General features: G+C 38.7%; 1 protein-coding gene across 1 annotated transcript in view; it reads left to right on the top strand.

The window, feature by feature from the left end:
* The window catches only part of LOC135990439 (collagen alpha-1(XXVIII) chain-like), a 32,330-nt gene extending 13,372 nt beyond the window's left edge, over positions 1-18,958 (top strand). Inside the window, exons 15-36 of the mRNA XM_065638129.1 lie at positions 426-494; positions 582-650; positions 1,787-1,855; positions 3,063-3,134; positions 3,717-3,785; positions 4,610-4,681; positions 5,555-5,623; positions 6,029-6,097; positions 7,433-7,501; positions 8,648-8,716; positions 9,397-9,465; positions 10,849-10,917; positions 11,630-11,698; positions 12,505-12,585; positions 13,404-13,439; positions 14,477-14,513; positions 14,637-15,194; positions 15,874-16,115; positions 16,678-16,765; positions 16,855-16,944; positions 18,330-18,518; positions 18,951-18,958. Of these exons, the coding sequence (XP_065494201.1) occupies positions 426-494; positions 582-650; positions 1,787-1,855; positions 3,063-3,134; positions 3,717-3,785; positions 4,610-4,681; positions 5,555-5,623; positions 6,029-6,097; positions 7,433-7,501; positions 8,648-8,716; positions 9,397-9,465; positions 10,849-10,917; positions 11,630-11,698; positions 12,505-12,585; positions 13,404-13,439; positions 14,477-14,513; positions 14,637-15,194; positions 15,874-16,115; positions 16,678-16,765; positions 16,855-16,944; positions 18,330-18,518; positions 18,951-18,958 (2,232 nt within the window). The remainder of the gene's footprint in view (positions 1-425; positions 495-581; positions 651-1,786; positions 1,856-3,062; positions 3,135-3,716; positions 3,786-4,609; positions 4,682-5,554; positions 5,624-6,028; positions 6,098-7,432; positions 7,502-8,647; positions 8,717-9,396; positions 9,466-10,848; positions 10,918-11,629; positions 11,699-12,504; positions 12,586-13,403; positions 13,440-14,476; positions 14,514-14,636; positions 15,195-15,873; positions 16,116-16,677; positions 16,766-16,854; positions 16,945-18,329; positions 18,519-18,950) is intronic.
* Positions 18,959-20,326: the final 1,368 nt, after the last annotated feature.

Genomic DNA, 20,326 nt, shown 5'->3' with positions numbered 1-20,326 from the left:
ACCGGAGGATTAACAAAGTGCCAATAAACCTACATAATATAGGGAATATGGAGTTGATATTCACTACAAAAGGTGTAATGAGACAAGGAATGCACAATAGGCTCTGGACAATAAGGTATTTTGTCGAGAGATTTGTGCCCAATACACTCTCTCAACCTATTTTAACATCCCTTCATATTAAAATAGGAAATGTTACAAAAAGCATCTGATTCTGTGGGAAAGTTAATATTTACAAAAGGCAGAAGAGACTAGCAGTTTTTTGCACCTGAATCAGCAGGGAATAAATGCATATATGCAAGACTAAAGGCCAGATCCCCAGCTTCACTGACTTCAAGAGGGGTTAAGTCAACATGTACTGGCATGGGAGCTGTCCCAGATTTTTTCTGTATCTTTACACAACTGAGCAATTGTACTTTGTTTGCCAGGGTGAATTTGGTCCTCCTGGTTTACCTGGGCCAGTTGGATTACCTGGAACTGGAATTCAAGGAGAAAAGGTGCAGTTTTCACTTCCCCCTCACCCCACAGTTAAATGTGCAGTAGCACGGAGTGGTTTGTTTTTAATACTTAACTAATATTTTCAGGGCGTGGAGGGCCCAAAAGGACCACCTGGCTCTAGAGGGCTACCAGGACAGGGACTACCAGGACCAAAGGTTAGGGTATTTTGTGAAGTAAAAGATACGGTGTTGTTTTTACTTTTATGTTTCCTGATTAAGAAATGGTCTGTCTCTATTCTTATGCCTGTTAAAGTGCTGAGCACCAGTCTAAGTATTGACATAGCTGCATTATTAAACTGTACAGCAGATCCTACTCCACTGAAAAGCCTTGCTAAACCAATGCCATGGCTATCTATTTAGGTTTTGGCTTGGCTCACCACAGAGCCTTTTGAGGTACTACATATCAGACACTTTGTCCAATACATTTCCACAGAAAAGGTTGTCTGCCTTAAACTGGCAGTTTCATTGTATCAGGTGGAGGCGCAGTGAATCAATTCCAAAAAGTAGTTGCACTTAACACAGAAGAACACCAAAATTTCAGTATCATTTTTTAACCTCACTGAACTGTTTCCATTCCAGAAAAATACATACATACCTTACAGATTGGTTGCCTTCCTTGTTACTTCTGCTGCCTTTTGTCTCACCTGACTTTGTGTATTTACTATATCTATCAGTTAACAATGGACCAATGCATAATGAAGATTACCTTTGCTGAAGAAAAACTGTCTGAATAATTTAGCCTTGACTGATTCGCAAAATACAAAAATGTTAATGAAAGACATCACTCTTGAAGTGTTTGGAATGGAGATTTAAAGTGAGTTTCTGAAAGAGGTGACAGATAAAGTTCTGAATGACTGAAAACTATTACAGCGTAGTATAAAGGAATCAGGAGTGTAAGTGGGTCAAGGGTCCATGCCAGGCAAAGTATTTTGCAGCATCAGAGATCATCTCTAACATTTTCCATGATAATGCAGGGATATGCTTTACTACTGGTAAAAAGAAAGAGAAGGGTGAATTGTTTGTGGATGTCAGACATTCTCCTGAAATATCATCTACTTTGGCAAGAAACATTTGCAGGGACATATAATTATAGGTTTACAGCATTAATCACTTCCACCAGCTTTTTGGTGACAGCTCAAAACATGCTGCAGATTCTCAGTCTTTGTGATCAAGGGTTTAAGACATCATACTAAAGAGAATATCACACTAATCTTTCTTTAAATATAAGCAACCTAGGATATGCTTTCATATTTTTCCATGATAATGCTGTTAAAAAATAATTGCTACTTAAGGGTGAACAAGGCTTGCCAGGAGAGACTGGAGTGCCAGGAGAAAGAGGTATTGGAGAACCTGGTTCTAAGGTACGTTATTAATAGAGGTATTTATTTATTTATATTTGAAATTTGTGTTTCCTGAGTATCCTTTCTGTAGGCACTTAGAGATAGGTTCAGAAATAAAATTTACGTTCTTGGTCTTTAAAATTTTTGACACAGACTTTCAATAACCTCCAGAAATGGGAACATTTTAAACACACCAGTTCTGCACAAAAGTTGGAAGATTTATTGTGACTGAAAATTTCCGCATGCCTTGCCCATTCTCAAGTCAGTGTTGCATACAGATCACCTCCATCTCTCTCTAGAAAACCATCCAGAATATAAAACAGGACTCACAATCTACAGCAAAACCTAAGCTATAGCCAGAGCTGGTGAAAAAAAGCACTGAACAGTGGTTATTGTGCTGTCCCTTCCCTTTTCACACAGGATAGGATGCGAACAGAGCAGCAGCTACATCCTGACACCTTCGTATGGGAAACAAGCTGTGCTACCAGACAGAAAGCACACTCGCTTAGAGGAGAGGAAGCTGTAACCAGATCGTTTTAGTGCTAAAGTGACCGGGATATTATCCAGGCTCTATGTCATTAGGAGCCAGATTAACATAAAATACGGGCATAGATGAAAAAGTACTTCTGTGACAGTGGAAAGGCACAAGGCTGTCCTGGTTTTGCTCTTGTTCATTAGGGATTTGGGGCAGTGGTTGGAAAAGGAAATAAATTGTTCAATTTCCTTCCTTAATTTCACAAAATATGGTAATGCTGAGTGAACCCATTTGACCACAAATGATCCCATTTCTTCTAAAACCAGGTCAGGCTCTTTAACCTTACATAAACAGGCCAATGGCATTTCCACTTCCATTAATAGATTTGCACTGATATTCACCAGCAAGATATCAACCATCATGTCACAGTTGGCTCTCTCTGACATTTACCTCAAATGTTGCCACTTAATGAAATGATTACATTGTTTTTTAACAATGAGCTGGAGCATTACTAGCTAATAATATAAATTGCATAGATCAAATGTGAAGTTCAAACGATCAGACAATATGGTAGTTCCAGATACATGAGAGTTGCCTTTATAAAAAAAAAGGGTAAGATTTGGGTTCATATGCATAAATGTTTGCTATAAAAATATAGTTTAGTAAACTTTTAAAAGTAGATTTCCTTGATTCAGAGAAAGAATAGTACCAAGTCTGCATTTAATAGAAGGACTTACTTTCTATTGATGTCAGGGTGAGCCAGGCCCTTCAGGACTTGCAGGTCTGCCTGGTCTTCCAGGAGAAGATGGAGCCCCTGGACAAAAGGTTGGTTCATTTCTGTCTGCAGGCTACTTGCTTCCCTCCAGGCATTCCTGCTGTTCTCCCTGTGCCAATACCCAAACATAGAGAGTGTTCATGTACGAGGGGAAAAGTAGCACATTTTTCAGTGAAAAAAATTATCTTTCAAACCTACTTTTTTAGGGAATTTTTTTTTTTTGGTTGGGGGAGCTGTCTTATCTTTTTTACAGTTGTTGGCTTTTTTTAAATTCACCAAATGCCCTGCAGCTGAGAAGGGAAGCCACTAAAATGGCCATAAGAAACCTCTTGTAGCCTCCTGATCATGATGTTTTCCTAGAATCAGAAACCCCATATCTTTGAAGATTATATACTCAGAGCGTTCAGCCATCACAAAGGAAACAGGCTGCTTCATGCATTCCACCCAGAGTTTTACAATGGTTGCTTCTGAATATGGGAAGAAAATCCTGGGCCCACTCACATTAGCGGGAATTTTGCCATTGACTCTAAAAGGTCCATGATTTTAATGAGCTTATTCGAGTGAATACAGAGTTGATCTTGCCCCATGTCTATGCAGTTCTCTGAAATGCTGCTTTGGATTTTCTATTCCAGGGTGAACCAGGGTTACCTGGTCTTAGAGGTCCTGAAGGTGCTCCAGGGATTGGAATACAGGGAGAAAAGGTAAGAATTTCTTACTAAAGGTGACCTTCAAAATTATAATGTTCCAGAAATAGGTTTGTCATAGTGTTATCTTTTTTGTGTGTATTAGAAGTAATGAAAAAATATATCTCAAGGAGTAGGCTAATGACATCTTCTAAAAATGGTTAACTGCAGAGTTTATTTCAACCTCAGACTAAACCAACAACTTTTTAAAATAGCAAAGTTAATAAAGGACCACCCAGCACATCTTTTTCATAATTTTTTTTTTGAATGACAGCACAACAGTTCAGTGGGTCACAGTTTCCAGTACCTGTGGCAGTATCTGGTTCAAGAAGTTCACAAAGAGCTAAACCCTTTGCTAGGAATACCATTTCTCTTAGCAGGAATAACTGGGCCAACCTTCTAGGTTCTGGCTCTTGTACTGGCTTTCAGTACTGATTCACAGGTGGAGAAGTAATTCTGGTTTCTCAGATCATCATCTGTATCCTGTGAAATAAAGATGCTGGAAATTGCTGGAATCGTTGTCCAAGATGTTGGACAAGACATACAGACGTTAAATGTCACAATAGAAGAGAAATAAAGCTGTTTCAGCTTCAAGGATGCAATCTTTAAGACTCCTTTGGTTCTTATTTTTTTTCACAGTATTTACTGGTATATTGGTTAATTTAATTTCAGATGACATCTGCATAGTTTTAACTGTACAAATCCAAAACTGGACAATTACTGAGCAGAATTAAGGCAGTGAAGGCAATAAGAACAACTCATGTGCACCAGCTATGACATAGAACTTCACTATCTTTCATTGATATTCACAATTAATCTCAACACATTCTCCATTTTTGTAGGGAGATCAAGGTCAGAGAGGAATACGAGGATTAACAGGACCAACAGGAGTGCCTGGACCTGCTGGAGCTAAAGTAGGCTTATTATCACATTATGTGTGTAAAATAGCAAACCCACCCAAGCTATTCTTTGGTTTAGAGCTAAGAAAAATCTGTCCCAGAATGAACTTGCTTCTTAAAAAATAATTTAAAAGTTCAGCTAAGGCTTCTCTTAGCAAGACATGCCATGATCCCTACAACATCTAGAAGCATGTTTAAAAAAACTTTGCATTCACCGTATTGCTTCCCTGACAGTTTGGAAAAAGTTAAGGGACACTAATAGTGGTATTTTTATGCTGAAATACTTGAGAAGATAATATGGTGTGTGGTACATACATATGTGCAGGACTTCACTTTCCCTTACACTGACTCATGGCTCATATTCTTTTATGGATTTGGAGTTTCTATTCAAATACTCAGTACTCACTGAAAGCGAGAGAAGGGTTACTCCAGGTTTCTCTTCCAGTTTCTTATTAAGTCTTTTGCTATGTATTTCCATGTAAGAGGAAAAACAAAAAGAGGTAAAAATATGCTGAAAGGACTATTTTAAAAAAATCTACTCTCACAGGAAAATATATGTGTTTTCAGTATGCCTACACATCTGGGAAGGAAGCCTTGAGTACTGGATATGCTGGACCAAGCCTCAAATACACTAAGGAAGGAAGGGATTTCTATTAATAGCGTATATTTTTCCAGTGACTGAGAAGAATCTCATTTCCATTGAGAAATCAGAACTATGCCTGTTGTCAGTTCTTAAAACAGTCAGATTTCAATCCACATAGAATATCTGAAATTCTAATAGAATTTTAATGGAATACTATAAATCATTGCATAAATGTTTTCTGTATGAGATGCTCATGCTCACTTTCAGAAAAATCCATCATTTTTGCCCTCCTTCCTTCACTGCAGGGAGAGCCTGGTGTGCCAGGACGTCTTGGAATGCCAGGCCCTCCTGGAAGAGCTGTGCCTGGACCAAAGGTAACATCCACACTCCAGCTCCGAGTGCTTATCAACAGAGGGTGAAACTGTAAAGCAGGCCATGCTATTATTCATGTAAATAATGCCAGCCTTCTAAGGTAAACTAAAACTTCTTCTTTCCTATGAACAGAGCTATGAATTGTATCCAGTCAAGTTATGACCATGCTCTGGTATTAACTGTATGCTAGTTTGCCATGTGGCCTACCTATGTTAATTTCTTTGGTTTAGATAGCCTTGGATATCAAAATACTTTTCTTTCTTCTGCTTTTGGTGTTTAATGCTTGCAAAAAAAAATAGCTATTACATTTGATATATATATGTTTGTATAAGAGAAATAAAAAAACTCAGTCTGTGATTGGTGTTTAATAAAATATGTAACTAGAGTACATATTTTCTTCATTGCAGGGTGACATTGGGTTACCTGGTCTTGCTGGACCAATTGGAGAACCAGGTTTGGGGCTTCCTGGGGCAAAGGTAGCTCATAAGTTGGTAAACTAATTTCTGATAGAACTGTAAAATACGGCAGGATTTCAGTGAAGCAATAGCATATCGCTTAGGATGGCCATGTGTTCCACGGTTCTTAATGTGTATGTCGGACAATACTAGCAGAGTGTAATGATTTGCAGACCCAGAAGACCATAGATGGTCAGTCTTCCAGACTCCATGAACCACAAGCTTTCACATGGCAGAGAACAAGGAAAGAAATGACTTTTTTTAATTCATGAGGAGTGAATCCAGAGAGAACATCTGATTTATGTGCTTACAACAGCCTACCTGTCAAGCACAGTTAATTTTTCTCAGCCAGACTCCTTTGCTTCATTCCTAATTTTGACACAGGGTAATCCACGGACTCCAAAATGATCTCAGGATATGGGCCAAACTGGCACTGTGAGAAGAGGTGCCTTACATAATGCAAAAAGAACATGGACAAGTAGCTAAAGTAGCTAATCTCTAAGGACTCTAATCTCTCTAGTACTTCTCTAGTATTGCCTCAGAGTCACCTAGATTCAACTTTTGTAAGCCACTCTTCATTCCAGGGCTGATTTTGTCTGAATACCAAGAAGTCTCGGACATAAAAACCTGTGCTTCTCAAAATAAACCAGACCCCCACACCTTTTTTTTTTTTTTACTTAGTGAATTTGATAGTACTTTTGAGTATAACCCTTATCTCTTTGAGCCAATTGAACACAGGAACAGAGGCATGAGAAACATGTAACTATCTCTATCCCTTTTTGATCAGTTAGTGGTTTTCAAGATCCTTACATTTATCAGGAGGAGATGATAACAATGGAATCATGTACGTTTTGGTACAGTCCAGTCAATTCAGAGAACTGCATGTTGTCCTATTTCTGGGAATCCAACCAGAATCAATCAACAGGAAGCAGGTCCTACGCTCAGAGTTGCCAGTCTCTCTCCCACAGCCTTGAGTCCCCAAAGCTCTTTCAACTGGGTGACACTGCATGTTTTTTTGACTATGTTCTTCACTTTTTGCTGTGACAATAAAACTATGGGGGATATGACTAAGGTCATTCCTTCTTACATGTAGGCCACAAATGACAACAAAGCTCTTGAAAAAGTTTCAAATAAGTGACTTAGAAGTGAAAAGGTCCTGAGAATCCTCAGCACTATTAAATGTCCCAGTTTTGGTCCAGTATTAATAACCTACAGTAATAATTCGCATAGTAAAACACATTAGCAGATAGATAAAATCAATTTACAGGATATTTGCCAAAGAAGTTTCACTTTTGTGGAAAATTTCCTGCTAGCTGACTTGGCATTCACCTCAGCTGTTTCTCCTGCCTTCCTCAGGGTGACCGAGGTCTTCCAGGACCCCCTGGACCCTTTGGGCCAAAAGGAGATGGTTATCCCGGCCCACCTGTAAGTTTATTGACAAATTTTTTAATGTGAATTGGAAACAAATAGGCACTGCACCAAAGTGATTAGCTTCCATGGCTGACATTCCATGAAACATTTGCTGGTCTAAAAGCCTAAAAACTCTCCTCAACTGTGGAAATGCATTTTAGCACAAAAGGAAAAAGAAATCTCCCTCTCCAATAGTCAAAGACATTCCACGTCCACGCTCCTGCAATGACGCATTGTAACATATTCCAAGTGGGTCTTTTTTTTTTTTTTTTTTTTTAATATCACTGATGCTTCAATCAATTTCCTCAATATCTTGACGCAGGATACTGTCTTCCACCCAACCATACAAAATTTATTCCCTGACAGAAGAATGTAGCCAGCTAAGAAGCTGTGTCCATATACATGGGTGTGAACTTGAGGCAACACTGCCTTCCAGAACCACTAAAAAAGCTGCTTCTGTCCAAAGAGCCAGAAAAGCAAACTGCCCTCAGTCCTGTTCTGTTGAAGGTGTGGCAAAGAACTGGTTGATCTAATTTACAGCCCTTTACAGATGTTTCTACTGGCAGATGTGACCGATCCCTGCAAAAAGAATACAAGGAGAAAAGGCTCCTTCCTCTGCCATTCTTGCAGATGTGTGCAGCTCTGCAGCCTGTGCCACCAGCCCTGGCAGCTGCACACCTCTTTTGAGGTCCCTTCCAATCTCTAACATTCTGTGATTTAGGAAGGCCCAGGACGATTGCTGGCCAGAGGCATGGGGTTTGGTGATACACTAGCATTTATCTGTGCTACAGACAACTATAAAAGTGCATGCAATTGCCACATTGAGGCATAAAAATTAATGAATGTCAAAATGGAAACTGGAATTTCATTTATAATACTTCCTGATATTTTTGTGCAATCCAATGCAGAACTGCTTCTGCACCTGCCTCTCTGGATCAGAACTTCAAACACATGCAAGCCTCCTGCATGACTTGCAATGCATGTGCAAATGCCACTGACACCACTTCAGGTTTATCAGAGTAGAATTTAACCAATTTTAGACCACAGTGATCCCACTGAGAGACAATATATTCAAGATACTACCACATTAATGTTAACAAAAGCATGCAGTCAATATAGCTGTAAATTAAATTAATATTGTGTCTGTGCATGTAATTTCAGGGCTTGCCAGGCCTTCCTGGGATTCCTGGTGAACAAGGCCCAGATGGAGTTGGACTACCAGGACCTAAGGTACAGACCTTAACTTCTAGGAAAGTTAATGTATGTCCGTACTCTACTTCATGCAGATATAATTCCTACTCAAAGGTCACCTTTTAAATCCAGCTTTAATTTACTTGCCAGTATATAAAAGGTAGACCCCACAGAAGATCTTCAAGCTTCACTTCAGAACTCATCTGGATGCTGACTGCAGGATTACTGGAATTATAAAGGCAGTTGAAGGCTTGACCACAGCTACTTAAATATGCTTAATGTCTCTTAAAAGGATGTATATATTTTTTCCACTCATCTCAAAGCCCCAGCTGTCTGAAGGCTCTGATAGGAAAAATAAGCTAGAACAGTGCCAATGTGAACATACATTCTGATTCAGCTGCCAGGCAGCAAGCAAAAAGATTTTTTTGTTTGTTTAGGGGACCTGGATTTCATTATATGATTCAGAATAATTCCTGTGTAACTCTTGCATAGTTGACTGTACATGTCTTGAATACGTTTAGACTACCAGCCGCTGTTTATCCCAAATAAATTTCCTGTCCTGCCTGCAGTATTCACAGGTTAGCATTGTTTAGACTTGCACCGTGCTGTTTAGTCATCCTCCTCTCTTTGTCCCATTTGAGTACAACAGATGCTGAGAATTTTAAAGATAAATTGAACTTTGGTATTCACTACTTATTTTTTAAAGTATCAACTTTCAGGGTGATCCCGGTAGTAGAGGACCAATTGGTCTCCCAGGTCCCCCAGGAGAAGGCCTGCCAGGACCAAAAGTAAGCCATTTAAAGAGTTATGTCTCCCATTGTCTATTTTTTTAAAAAAGGAAACAAAAAAAAAAGTATAGTGTAAAAATGTGTGATCATGCACACACATATGCATGTTTTCTCCCTTCACTCTTCACTAGAAACAACTAATCCAACAAATAAGATAACTAGGAAATACGGAGCCTTTATTTTGTGGAAAACCAAAAATATTTCTGGTGACTAGTCATAAACCATGGCCTTCTTCCTATTGCATACAATAAATTATAAAGTGATAATCTTGCAACAAAGATCAGTGACAAAATATTTAGCTCCTGCAGACATTAGCTGCAATTGAGTACCAAAATTTCTTCAGACCTAGCACTGGTCAGAATTAATGGCTTGCCTATACCACTGTCAGAGCCACAGGCATACTGTTGAGTTCTGCTGGAATTAATTCGTCTTTTTTACTGTATCAAGTAAATTAATAATCATCTTATGACCAGTATGATGACCAATCTCCCTGCAAAAAGGATTATTTGTGTAATTACAATATACACCATGGCAAAGGCCTGGAAATAATTCTAACGATAAAAAGCAATTTTCACTATTAAACCTCCCAAATTGGAAACTCTTATGCTGCTACAGCTCAGCTTTAGAAGTCTATTAATACAAAAAAACTTTCTTAGAATGTAAATGTAAACAAACTGAGCAGGGTCAAATGCAAAGATTTTGCAACATAAAAATATATTACCTGCACAATGTGTCTTACTGGTCCTAGAGATTCAGTTGATGTTGGCATGAAGTCTTGGTCCAGAGCTGAGCAGGGCGAAACCATTCCCAGCCAGTGCTGGTCCCAAAGGCTGGTGTGTGCACAGGATCCTTACAAATGAGGAAATTGAGAATATTGTACTATGTGGGTTTTGATTGCTTCCTATGAATAACATATGGAACTGAAACATTTTCTCTAGAGTTCTTTTAAAAACTAGCTTATGAACTAGCAACAAGTGTTTACTTGCAAATTCACATTAGTATGTTTGTCTACAGGCCTTACTGTGTAACCTTAATGGTGATGAAAGGTAACATGGTAATAATAATAATGTCTTAAATCTTAATTCAGTTCCCAATGTCCCACCAAAACAATCCAACCTTCAATGCAATGTATATCTCTATCAGCAAGATGATTCAGGTTCAATCAGCATTAAGCCGAGTGACTCCTTTGAAGTATAAACTGGATTAAATAATCTGATAAAAGATAAAAGTACTCTTTGTCGGCTAGAGCAATCTTATCCTCACTACTTATAAAAAGACATTGATTTGGTAGATACAGGACAGGAAACTATATGGTGGTACAACAATTTATTGTGTATTTTTATCATGAATATTGTATTTAACGTATGCAGTGTTTCTCTCTAGGGAACCGTGGGACGCCCAGGGCTCCCTGGTTCTGTGGGACCTCCTGGTGAAGGTATTCAAGGAATTAAGGTAAAAAGGCTCAGTGTCTTCAATATTTAACCTGTGTCGAGTGGTCAATTTGACCATCACAGTGTTAAGGAATTAAGAAACAGATTTCACATTGTTTCTTATAAGAGGAGAGCCTCAGGCTAGAAAATGAGAACAATAACACCAGCACCTACAAAGCGCGTTCCGTCTCTTTTGCTGTAAACAGCAAGCCCAAAGGTGTGTGTATTGAGGGAGGAGGAAGCAGGGGCATCTTTTATCAGTGAAAGACAGCTTTACAAAATTAAAAATACCATTTTCTCTTACACAATTCTCATGCCCACGAAGAGTCTGAAGTAGTTACATGAACTACCACATATGGTAGAGAAAGAGTCTCCATCCTGAATCTAAGAGTAATATTCGTTTTTCCCTGTAACATGCACTTTTACCCAAAGCATAGATCAGATGAGACAGACACAAAAGAAACAAGAAAGAAGGAAAGAGGAGGAATAAAATGCGGTGGAAAGAGAGATCAGGAGAATTAGAACCAATAATCATAATGTGTTTATTTCAATATTATATATTTTTAGACATACTGATGAAGTATTTGAGAAATATAAGCTAGCTACTACACTACCTCAAGTGCCTCAAGATACTTGTTAAAATGCAGTTTGAAACACTTTCTCTTTGAACACTTCAAATTAATGCACGATGAATGATTACAAAGGGTTAATATCACTACCTGGATTATCATTAGGGGGAACAAGGAATTCAAGGAATGCCAGGACCACGAGGCCCCCCTGGAGAAGGACTTTTGGGACAGAAGGTATGATATCTATATCAGGGATAATGTTTTAGACCAAAGCCAAAATACTGAAAATGCTCATTACAGTCAGCTCGCATTGGGGGCATGTGAATTCTGTGAAATGGGGACTTGGGAAATCCCCAGCTGTTTGGGTGATCACTTTAATATTTTATAGCAGCATCTCTTTCAGTGTTGCTTATTTTAATATCATACGAGGCTGCAATTAGAAGAAATATAGATATTGGATTTAATATCATGGCCTTTCTTTTACCCACCCACTATGCAAAATTTGGGCACTACAGGAATGTTAAGAGAAATGTGTGTTGGAATCAGTTTTTGGATGCGATCACATCAGCTCAGAAAGACTGCACAAAGTCCCATAGCCTATTAAAAATCAAACCAGGAGGCACTAATTCCTCTATTTGTGATTCCAAAAACTTTTCCTGGGCAAAAAGTTTTCTCAGAGTGATATTCCCATTATTCATTCTACCTATGTATTTGCCTCTCTTCTCAATTTCCCTACCATTCTCTTATTTTTCTCAGACACAGATGGTAATTTCCATCATGCAATATCCCATGAAACTCCTCTGTCTGCATGTACTTGAGATAGTTCATTGTTCAAATTGCTTCAGCTATTTTTTCCCCAAAATTGCTTAGCCAATACTACAAGTTATGCAAGAAATTCACAAATACCAATTGATTTAAATGATCTTTAATGTAGAATTCTAATTCATGTCAGAAGCTGAAGGTGAATTTGATGAAGGCAGCTAGAGAGAAATGTGAAGTGTAATAGAAACTGACACTTCCCTTACCAATATGGTTTTAAGGGAGATCGAGGAACTACAGGCGAAAAGGGGAAAAAAGGAGAAAAAGGCGATGTGGGTGACCCTGGTTCATCTGGAGAACCTGTGAGTAACTCAGGTTTATCATGTCTGTTTTCTTAAGCTGCTTAATAATAAAGCTGGGTTGTGTGTTCTTCTTGCTATTTAACTACACGTAATCTGAATTACTTAAGAAACTGAAACTATGAAAAACCTTTAAAAGCATAAAGAAGACATTTCCATGCTGAATACCCCACTTCCAAAACACAGATATGGGTTCTTTCTTAAGGCAGTGAAATACAATTGTCACGTTTTGAGACAAAACTATGCAATTCTATCCTATGCCTACCATGTAACTGTAGCTCAGACTTTCCCTCAAAGCTGGCCAACAGATGAAGGCAATGGTAACCTCTGGTGATGGGCAGCATCCCAGAAGGTGGAAAGCAAAATATGGTGCCCTTCTATGCTGACATTTGCATGCTAATAAGTAGGCATACATAAATACTACTGCTGTTCCTGCCCTGACACTGGCCCTGCTAGACCCACAAACGATGAAGCAGAATTCTGATCATTCCAGGGTGTCAGGCAGGTATAGTCCCTTAAGAAAGGACACAAACATAACATGGTAGACAGGAAAGCTTTGCACAGAATCTCCCTTTCTAATGTAAGCTGACAACCAGTGATCCAGTGGGAGACTCGAGGTCATCCAACTCCCATAAAAAACTCATCACATTAGGAGGTTGTAGATACTGTATGCACAAGGTAATATCACATGAACACTACTTTTTCTAGCCAAAGTTCTTATTGGCCAAGTATTATTCTAATAATGGTATTGATGAAATCATATTCTGAATTACAATGTTATTAACTAATTGCAGTAGCTTAATTAACTATCATTGTTACAGGGCAAAACTGGACCAAAGGGAGAGCAAGGCCTAACAGTAAGCAAATTCCATTATTTAAATCCCATTAATGCAAGATATAAACAAAATGAAATATACTATCAAATGTATCTTATGTCAGTTATTTTGGAAAGAGCTTTCTGACTAGAAGTGGTCTCAGTAATAATAGAGAAAGAAACCACGCAAAGGTTTCTGACTTTTCCTCCTCTACTTTGTGCTGAAATAGAGTCTAAAGAGCAAAAATCTTCAAACCTGTTACAGTATATCACGCTACAGACTTAATTATACTTCTGCTAAGCCTGAGCTGCACTAGACTCAAATACATTAAACACATCAGTGAGATATAAATAGTCCTCAGGTTTATGGTGGAAGCTGAGCAGCAGTAGCAAAAAGTTGTATTTGAAAGAATAACTCAGTGCCAAATGAATCCTGTCAAACACTTTAAAAAAAAAGCCCCAAATGGTTGCTCTAGTAATGCAAAAACCTTTGTTTGCATGTCGCGAAGCTATCACTTCTCTGAACAGACAGCTCTGAAGGCAGCAGGTCTTTTTTTGGCACTGAGAGCCGGGTAACACAGTGGGCCAGGCACACTCAGGTTCACCAGTCCCGGTTCTGTTCTGTGTTGCCGCACTCTGTCATACACCAGCTCACTACAAGCAATACGCTTCCGGCAACTGGGTCTGTTTCTCCACTCCCAATAGATTTAAAAGGGACATCCATATTATTCAGGTGCTAAAATATGAACAGGCTTTGACTTTTTCAGTTTTAATAAGAACTAAATAATCACAAAACATTATTTACATTACAGTAGTTAATTGTTTTAGATAGAGGTGTCATTGTGTTGTCAAGTTAATGGTTCTTATATGCCATACAAAATAGTTTATTGTAAAACGTGGGATTCATTCCAAGCTTGGAAGGTCAGGTTTGAAAGTTAAGCAGTGAGATTTTTTGTAGGTCCCTGTAGAACACAGATATTCCTTATAAATAAAATCTTTGGTAGTGTCAATATTATACCTCATTTGAAACAGTCAAATAGTAAAATGCTTTTATATATATTTTTTCTTTTTCATATCCAGAGAGAAGATATAATTAAATTAATTAAAGAGATATGTGGTAAGTACTCAGGAAACCTTTATTTTTCAGACTCTTCCTTCATTACATTTACATTCTTCTCCTTTCCAAAAGGATACCAAGTAAAATCATCATGATCTGTTTTTTTTAATTTTTCCTTTGCAGGTTGTGGTATTAAATGTAAGGAAATTCCTATGGAGCTTGTATTTGTGATCGACAGCTCTGAGAGTGTGGGACCAGAAAATTTTGAGATTATCAAAGACTTTGTAACTGCTTTAGTAGACAGAGTAACCGTAGGCAGAAATGCTACCAGAATTAGCCTTGTGTTATACAGTTTAGAAGTTCGGCTAGAATTTGGTCTCAACAAGTACACCACTCGACAGGATGTTAAACAAGCAATTAGAAAAATGCAATACATGGGAGAAGGCACTTACACAGGAACTGCTATCCGTAAAGCAACCCAGGAAGGATTTTTTGGTGCTCGAACAGGAGTGCGAAAAGTAGCTATTGTGCTAACAGATGGCCAAGCAGACAAGAGAGAAGCTGTAAAACTAGATGTTGCTGTTCGAGAGGCTCATGCAGCAAACATCGAAATGTATGCAATAGGAATTGTAAATACTTCTGATCCAACACAGTTTGAGTTTGTGCGTGAACTAAACCTGATTGCTTCAGATCCAGACAGAGAACACATGTATCTCATTGATGACTTTAATACCCTTCCAGGTGCGTTCACTGCAGTTTTATTCTGAATTGTATCTGATGCTTCTCAGAACTGGGAGGTGGGGGCAGGGGAAGCATTGTCTTAGCGGAAACGTTGTGTTTTGATGCTGATCAGGATTTAGTTACACGGTGCAAATTAACAGGAACCTAAAGATACAGATTCCCTTCTTTTAAGGACTCACATTATAGGGCAATGATTCATCACACCAACAAGAGAAGTCACCTATTGTGCGGGAAAACAGTTGCTTAAACCAGCTTTCTAAGCTGAGCAAGTGCTCGTGCACTGTCAATCTGCTGGACTGGAAACCAGAATCTAACCCACTGGGGTAAATTCTACATTTCTGCTTCTGTTGGGATATAACTAATTTTCATTTGGTTATTCCCAACTACAACGTAAGCAGTTATTTTGTCACTACCAACTAATCGTTGTTACTAAGCCCAGATGAACACCTTTAGGCAAGTTCATTATATTTTGTACCACATAGAAGACTTATGGGCTGACAAATTTAGGACAAATAAAAGCCATAGCCCAGAGAGCCTGAAATAATCTTCTTAGATGCATAGAAATAATCCGAAAGAGTACTGGATTACATGTGTATTATTTACATGTATAAATAATCCAAGTCCAAAAAATAGATTGAATTTCTCAGTATGCTGAGGTTTTTTACTTTTTTTTAAACAGCTCTGGAGTCCAAATTAGTCAACCAATTTTGTGAAGATGAACATGGTACCTTAATATACAACCGTAATGGAAATGGTGCAAGCATAAGTGGACCATCTTTCCATTCAGTATCTTCAAGTTCTTTACATTACATACTTCAGAACAACAAGGTTAATAGAGAATCACTTTCAGCACAGACACCTGGAGTATCTACAGTAGAAAGTCCTCTGAGCCTTGGCAATCTTCCTCAACCATTAGCTCCGGTATGAAAATGCAGCAGGCTTTAATGAGCTAAAGTTTTAGATACATTTCCTATTTTGTTGCCTGATGCAACATGTAACATTCCCCCTACTTTTCTACAGAACAGGTACTGTAATAGCTCCTTTAACTTGGCATGCTTGGCCAAGTAAGAGTTCTGATGTTGCATGCATGGCTATAATGTATTCCTGATACTGTTACAAGGATTATTAGTCCTGCGTTTAATACAGTAATATTTGTGCCACAGCATGAAACCTAATGTTATTAAAATGCAATTACACTGTAATAATTAAGTCTAAGAATAGTAATTAAACTCAATTGTTATCTATATTTTTGGGTTTATAAATAGAAATCTGTAAAGGTGAACTACAAAAAAAAAAAACCCTAGGTTTAGGATTGACAACCCTCCTGGTAAACCAGGTGAGGTTAAAGTGCTGATTCTTAATACTGAAGTCAGAATAAATGGGAAGGAAAAACATTAGAAAACCTCCGCATGATGAAGGGCTTGTTCATTTTGAGACTCTTCGCAATATCTGAAATGCAAAGAAAATCAAATGCTTATTTCAGACCAAAGTACCTCCTGTGGTAGTATATGAAGCCTATGAAGAGGAACAAGAAGAGGAACAGTCACCCTTGCTAACAGTAGACACTAGAGGTATTTATATCTTCATTCATTTCTTCATCCTTTAGTTATTTTTGGCTGATCAAAAATCAATGTCTCATTCTGTTTCTTTTCACCTGCAGCTGTGGTACCATCATTGCCATCCAAACCATCATCATCAGATAAAGTTATGACATCATCTCTTTCAACTGCAGGGCTCACACCAAGGCCAGGTTATAGATCATAACTAGTTTTTCATTTTGTTCCTTCTTATCCTGATACTGACTTCTCATAAGGCTTTAAATCAGAGTAATTTTGTTCCACACTCTGAAGAATTTGTAAGCCCATGCTGTGGAAGAGAACCCATTTCAGGATTTCATAACAGATCCAGTTGCAGTTCTTGTCCAGCCTGTTCACCAGTACTTGTCTTTCCAAACACCAAATCCCACTGTTCCACTTACAGCAGAAGCAATGTCAGCTATAACCTGAGAGGTAATAAATGGCATCAAAAAGAGAACAAAGTACTTGCAGAGGTGGGCCAGTGAGCAGGTAATTCATCAGCCAGGATGGGTCAGTCCATGGAGATGGGAGGCTTCATTAAAGACAGAGAAGATATACAATGATTTCAGAACTGGACAGAAAAAATACATTTCTCCTTCAGAGGAGAGTAGGAAAAACAGTGTTTGGTCATTTGAAGGAAAGTATAGTAATTAGCTCACTGCTCAAAGGACTGATTCTTTTCATATGAAATGTCCAGATGTATTCTCTTCATCATTTGGGAGATTCACACTTTTGAGTTCCAATAATAGCGTATTATGATGGGAGAAACAGAAGAGAGCAACAGAAACGTGTTCTTCTGTTTCCTGGAACATGGGCATAACTATTATTCTGACGGAATTTTGATGTCACAACATCAAACTTGAAGGAAAAGTATCTTCTATCTCATGGTATTATTAAAGTAAGACTAGGTTAGTATGTCACACTCCTCAAATGCATATCTGTATGAATCATTAGATCAACAAGCTTTACATTCAAATGTAACTAGTGTGTACATAATTAAGTAGCACAAACAACTTACAAAAGAAAGAGTGAAGTTTTATATTTGTCTCTCTATTCTAAGGCCTCTTCCCCTACACCACAAAAAGAACTAATATACTAAAGCAACGTACTGCAGAAGGATGATGGTCATACTTGTCGTTCGAAAACAGCAGATGCAACAAGCTTACATCTCTTTGGCTCATAGTTTTGGGTTGCTCACAAGACTGATTGCTGATAATTAAATTTCAAAATTTATATTTCAAAATTATCAGATTCATATTGTTTGCTCTTCTTGTATGTGGAGCCATAATACTATTATTTCTGGAGTTACTAGAACCATGCCAGTAAAAGAACAGTTTACTTGACCTACTAAGATGAACTTCCAATTTACCTTCAATGCTACCATCTTTCGAAGTGAATCTTAAACTGCTGTATAACATTAGCAGAAAAAAACCCCAAACAAACAAACAAAACAACACCACCACCACAACCAAAAAAAGGGTTTAAAAGTTAAAATCTATGCAATACAATTGACTTTTAAAAATGGAGTTGTTTCTATTCCTTTTTTCCTTTATTTTAGAAAGTATCCTGGACCTCCGATGCAAGTTAAGGCTGGATCAAGGGCCATGCCGTGTTTATGTCATAAAATGGTATTATGATAAACAGGCCAATGCTTGTGCTCAGTTTTGGTATGGTGGCTGCGATGGAAATGCAAACCGCTTTGAGAGTGAAGAGGAATGTAGAGAGGCTTGTGTATTTTCTTCTGGAGGTAGGAATTTATCTCCACATTAATAAGGAGCAAGTTGAAGCTATTGATTGTTTGGGTTTGTTATCATGTATCCAACATTGTATGTAAAACCACACCCACTAATTTAAAGAATGTTAACATTACGAAGTCATATCCTTACTAATTAAAAAACTCTACCTATGCAAGGTTACTTTAATTCTTTTTGCATATATTGTATGATGTAGTCCCTATGTAACAAAATAGCAATTTTTCAGCAGTATCAAGAGTAGGATTACTAAGGTATATTAAGACTAGCATGGCATTTGCCATAGTAATTGCCCTTCTTTCACCTAGATCTTCAAATACTACCATTATACAATCACTAAGTGTACCTGATTTTAGATTATATACATGGCTTTGGAAAGCAATCTTTTGGTCATGAAAATTATGTAATTTCTTTTCTTGCTGTTACAGAAATGTGATATTTGGCATGGATTCTGCAAGGAAGACTTCACCTTTTTTGAGCAAAAGTGTTCCCACCAATCTTATTTCAATATTTCAAGAAAAAAATATTGATTTCCAAATTACATGCAGAATACTACTCAGGGGTTACCAGATAAATATCGCAAATTGTGGCCTACATGCTCTCCAGGTCACGAGACAGGGAGGTGGCTCAGCTACCCACCTTTCCCAACCACATCACGGTTACATTTAGTCCTTTTTTTCTGTAAACTTTCCTCAGTTGCCATTACCTAGCAAGATATATGACAAACACAATTTAAACACATTCACAGATTTATATGAGTGACTAAACTAATAGCTGGCATCACTAAATTATGCTAGTTCTTGCCTAAAGTGGTTCTTGACATGTGTGTCTCTTCTGGAAGCCATGTCTAATTTTTAAATGTATTTTATTAATCTGTTTCTTAAAAAAACATTTAAAACTTATATTCAAAACATTGAATGCAGCATAGAGTTTATTCTTTATTGCCTGTCACTGCCATATTGCTTTGTACATTTATGTCTGCCTGTATATGATGTATTTCCTATTACTTGACATATACTTAAAAGCTTGTTTCTAGTAAAACATTTCTGGTTTTACTGCCAGGGCAGAGAACGTATAATGGTACCTTCACAGGACTAAAAACTTACCTCACAGGTAAATAACACTTACTGTTAAATGTGCACCTGATGATATCACCGGATTTCTCCACAGCCCTTAACAAGACCCAACATCTCAGATTTAGGCACTTCTGAATATGAAAATCCATGATCATTCTTGGGTTTTTTGTTTGTTTTTTTTTTCCTGAACACATGGTAGCATATCAAGAAAAAATGGAATTTGGCGTCAAGCCAAACACATGGCACCCTTCATACTCCCTGAGCCCCAGCCGCGCTCCTGCCGGGGGGCGCGGCGGCACACGGCCCGGCCCGGGGGGGGGGGCGGCACACGGCCCGGCCCGGGGGGGGGGGCGGCACACGGCCCGGCCCGGGGCGGGGGGGCGGCACACGGCCCGGCCCGGGGCGGGGGGGCGGCACACGGCCCGGCCCGGGGCGGGGGGGCGGCACACGGCCCGGCCCGGGGCGGGGCGGGGGGGCGGCACACGGCCCGGCCCGGGGCGGGGCGCAGGGAGCTGGGGCGGGAGGGGTGCTGAGGGAGAGGCCGCGCCGATGAGGTTTTTCACTCCGAGTTTGCATCGAGTTCCAGGTGGTCTCGACGGGCTCCTCACCCGTTCAGGGACCAGCTCCAGGGAAGAACTGTCAAAGGACAAGCGTCTCCCGATAATTCGTATTTTTTCATTATTATTTGAAAGTGGCAGGACACGGCAATTAAAATTCAAATAGATACA

The sequence above is a fragment of the Caloenas nicobarica genome, chromosome 6 (genome assembly GCF_036013445.1).
Source record: "Caloenas nicobarica isolate bCalNic1 chromosome 6, bCalNic1.hap1, whole genome shotgun sequence".
Taxonomy (NCBI): domain Eukaryota; kingdom Metazoa; phylum Chordata; class Aves; order Columbiformes; family Columbidae; genus Caloenas; species Caloenas nicobarica.
The sequence above is the reverse complement of the archived record's forward strand: the minus strand, read 5'-3'. Positions and strand labels throughout refer to the sequence as shown.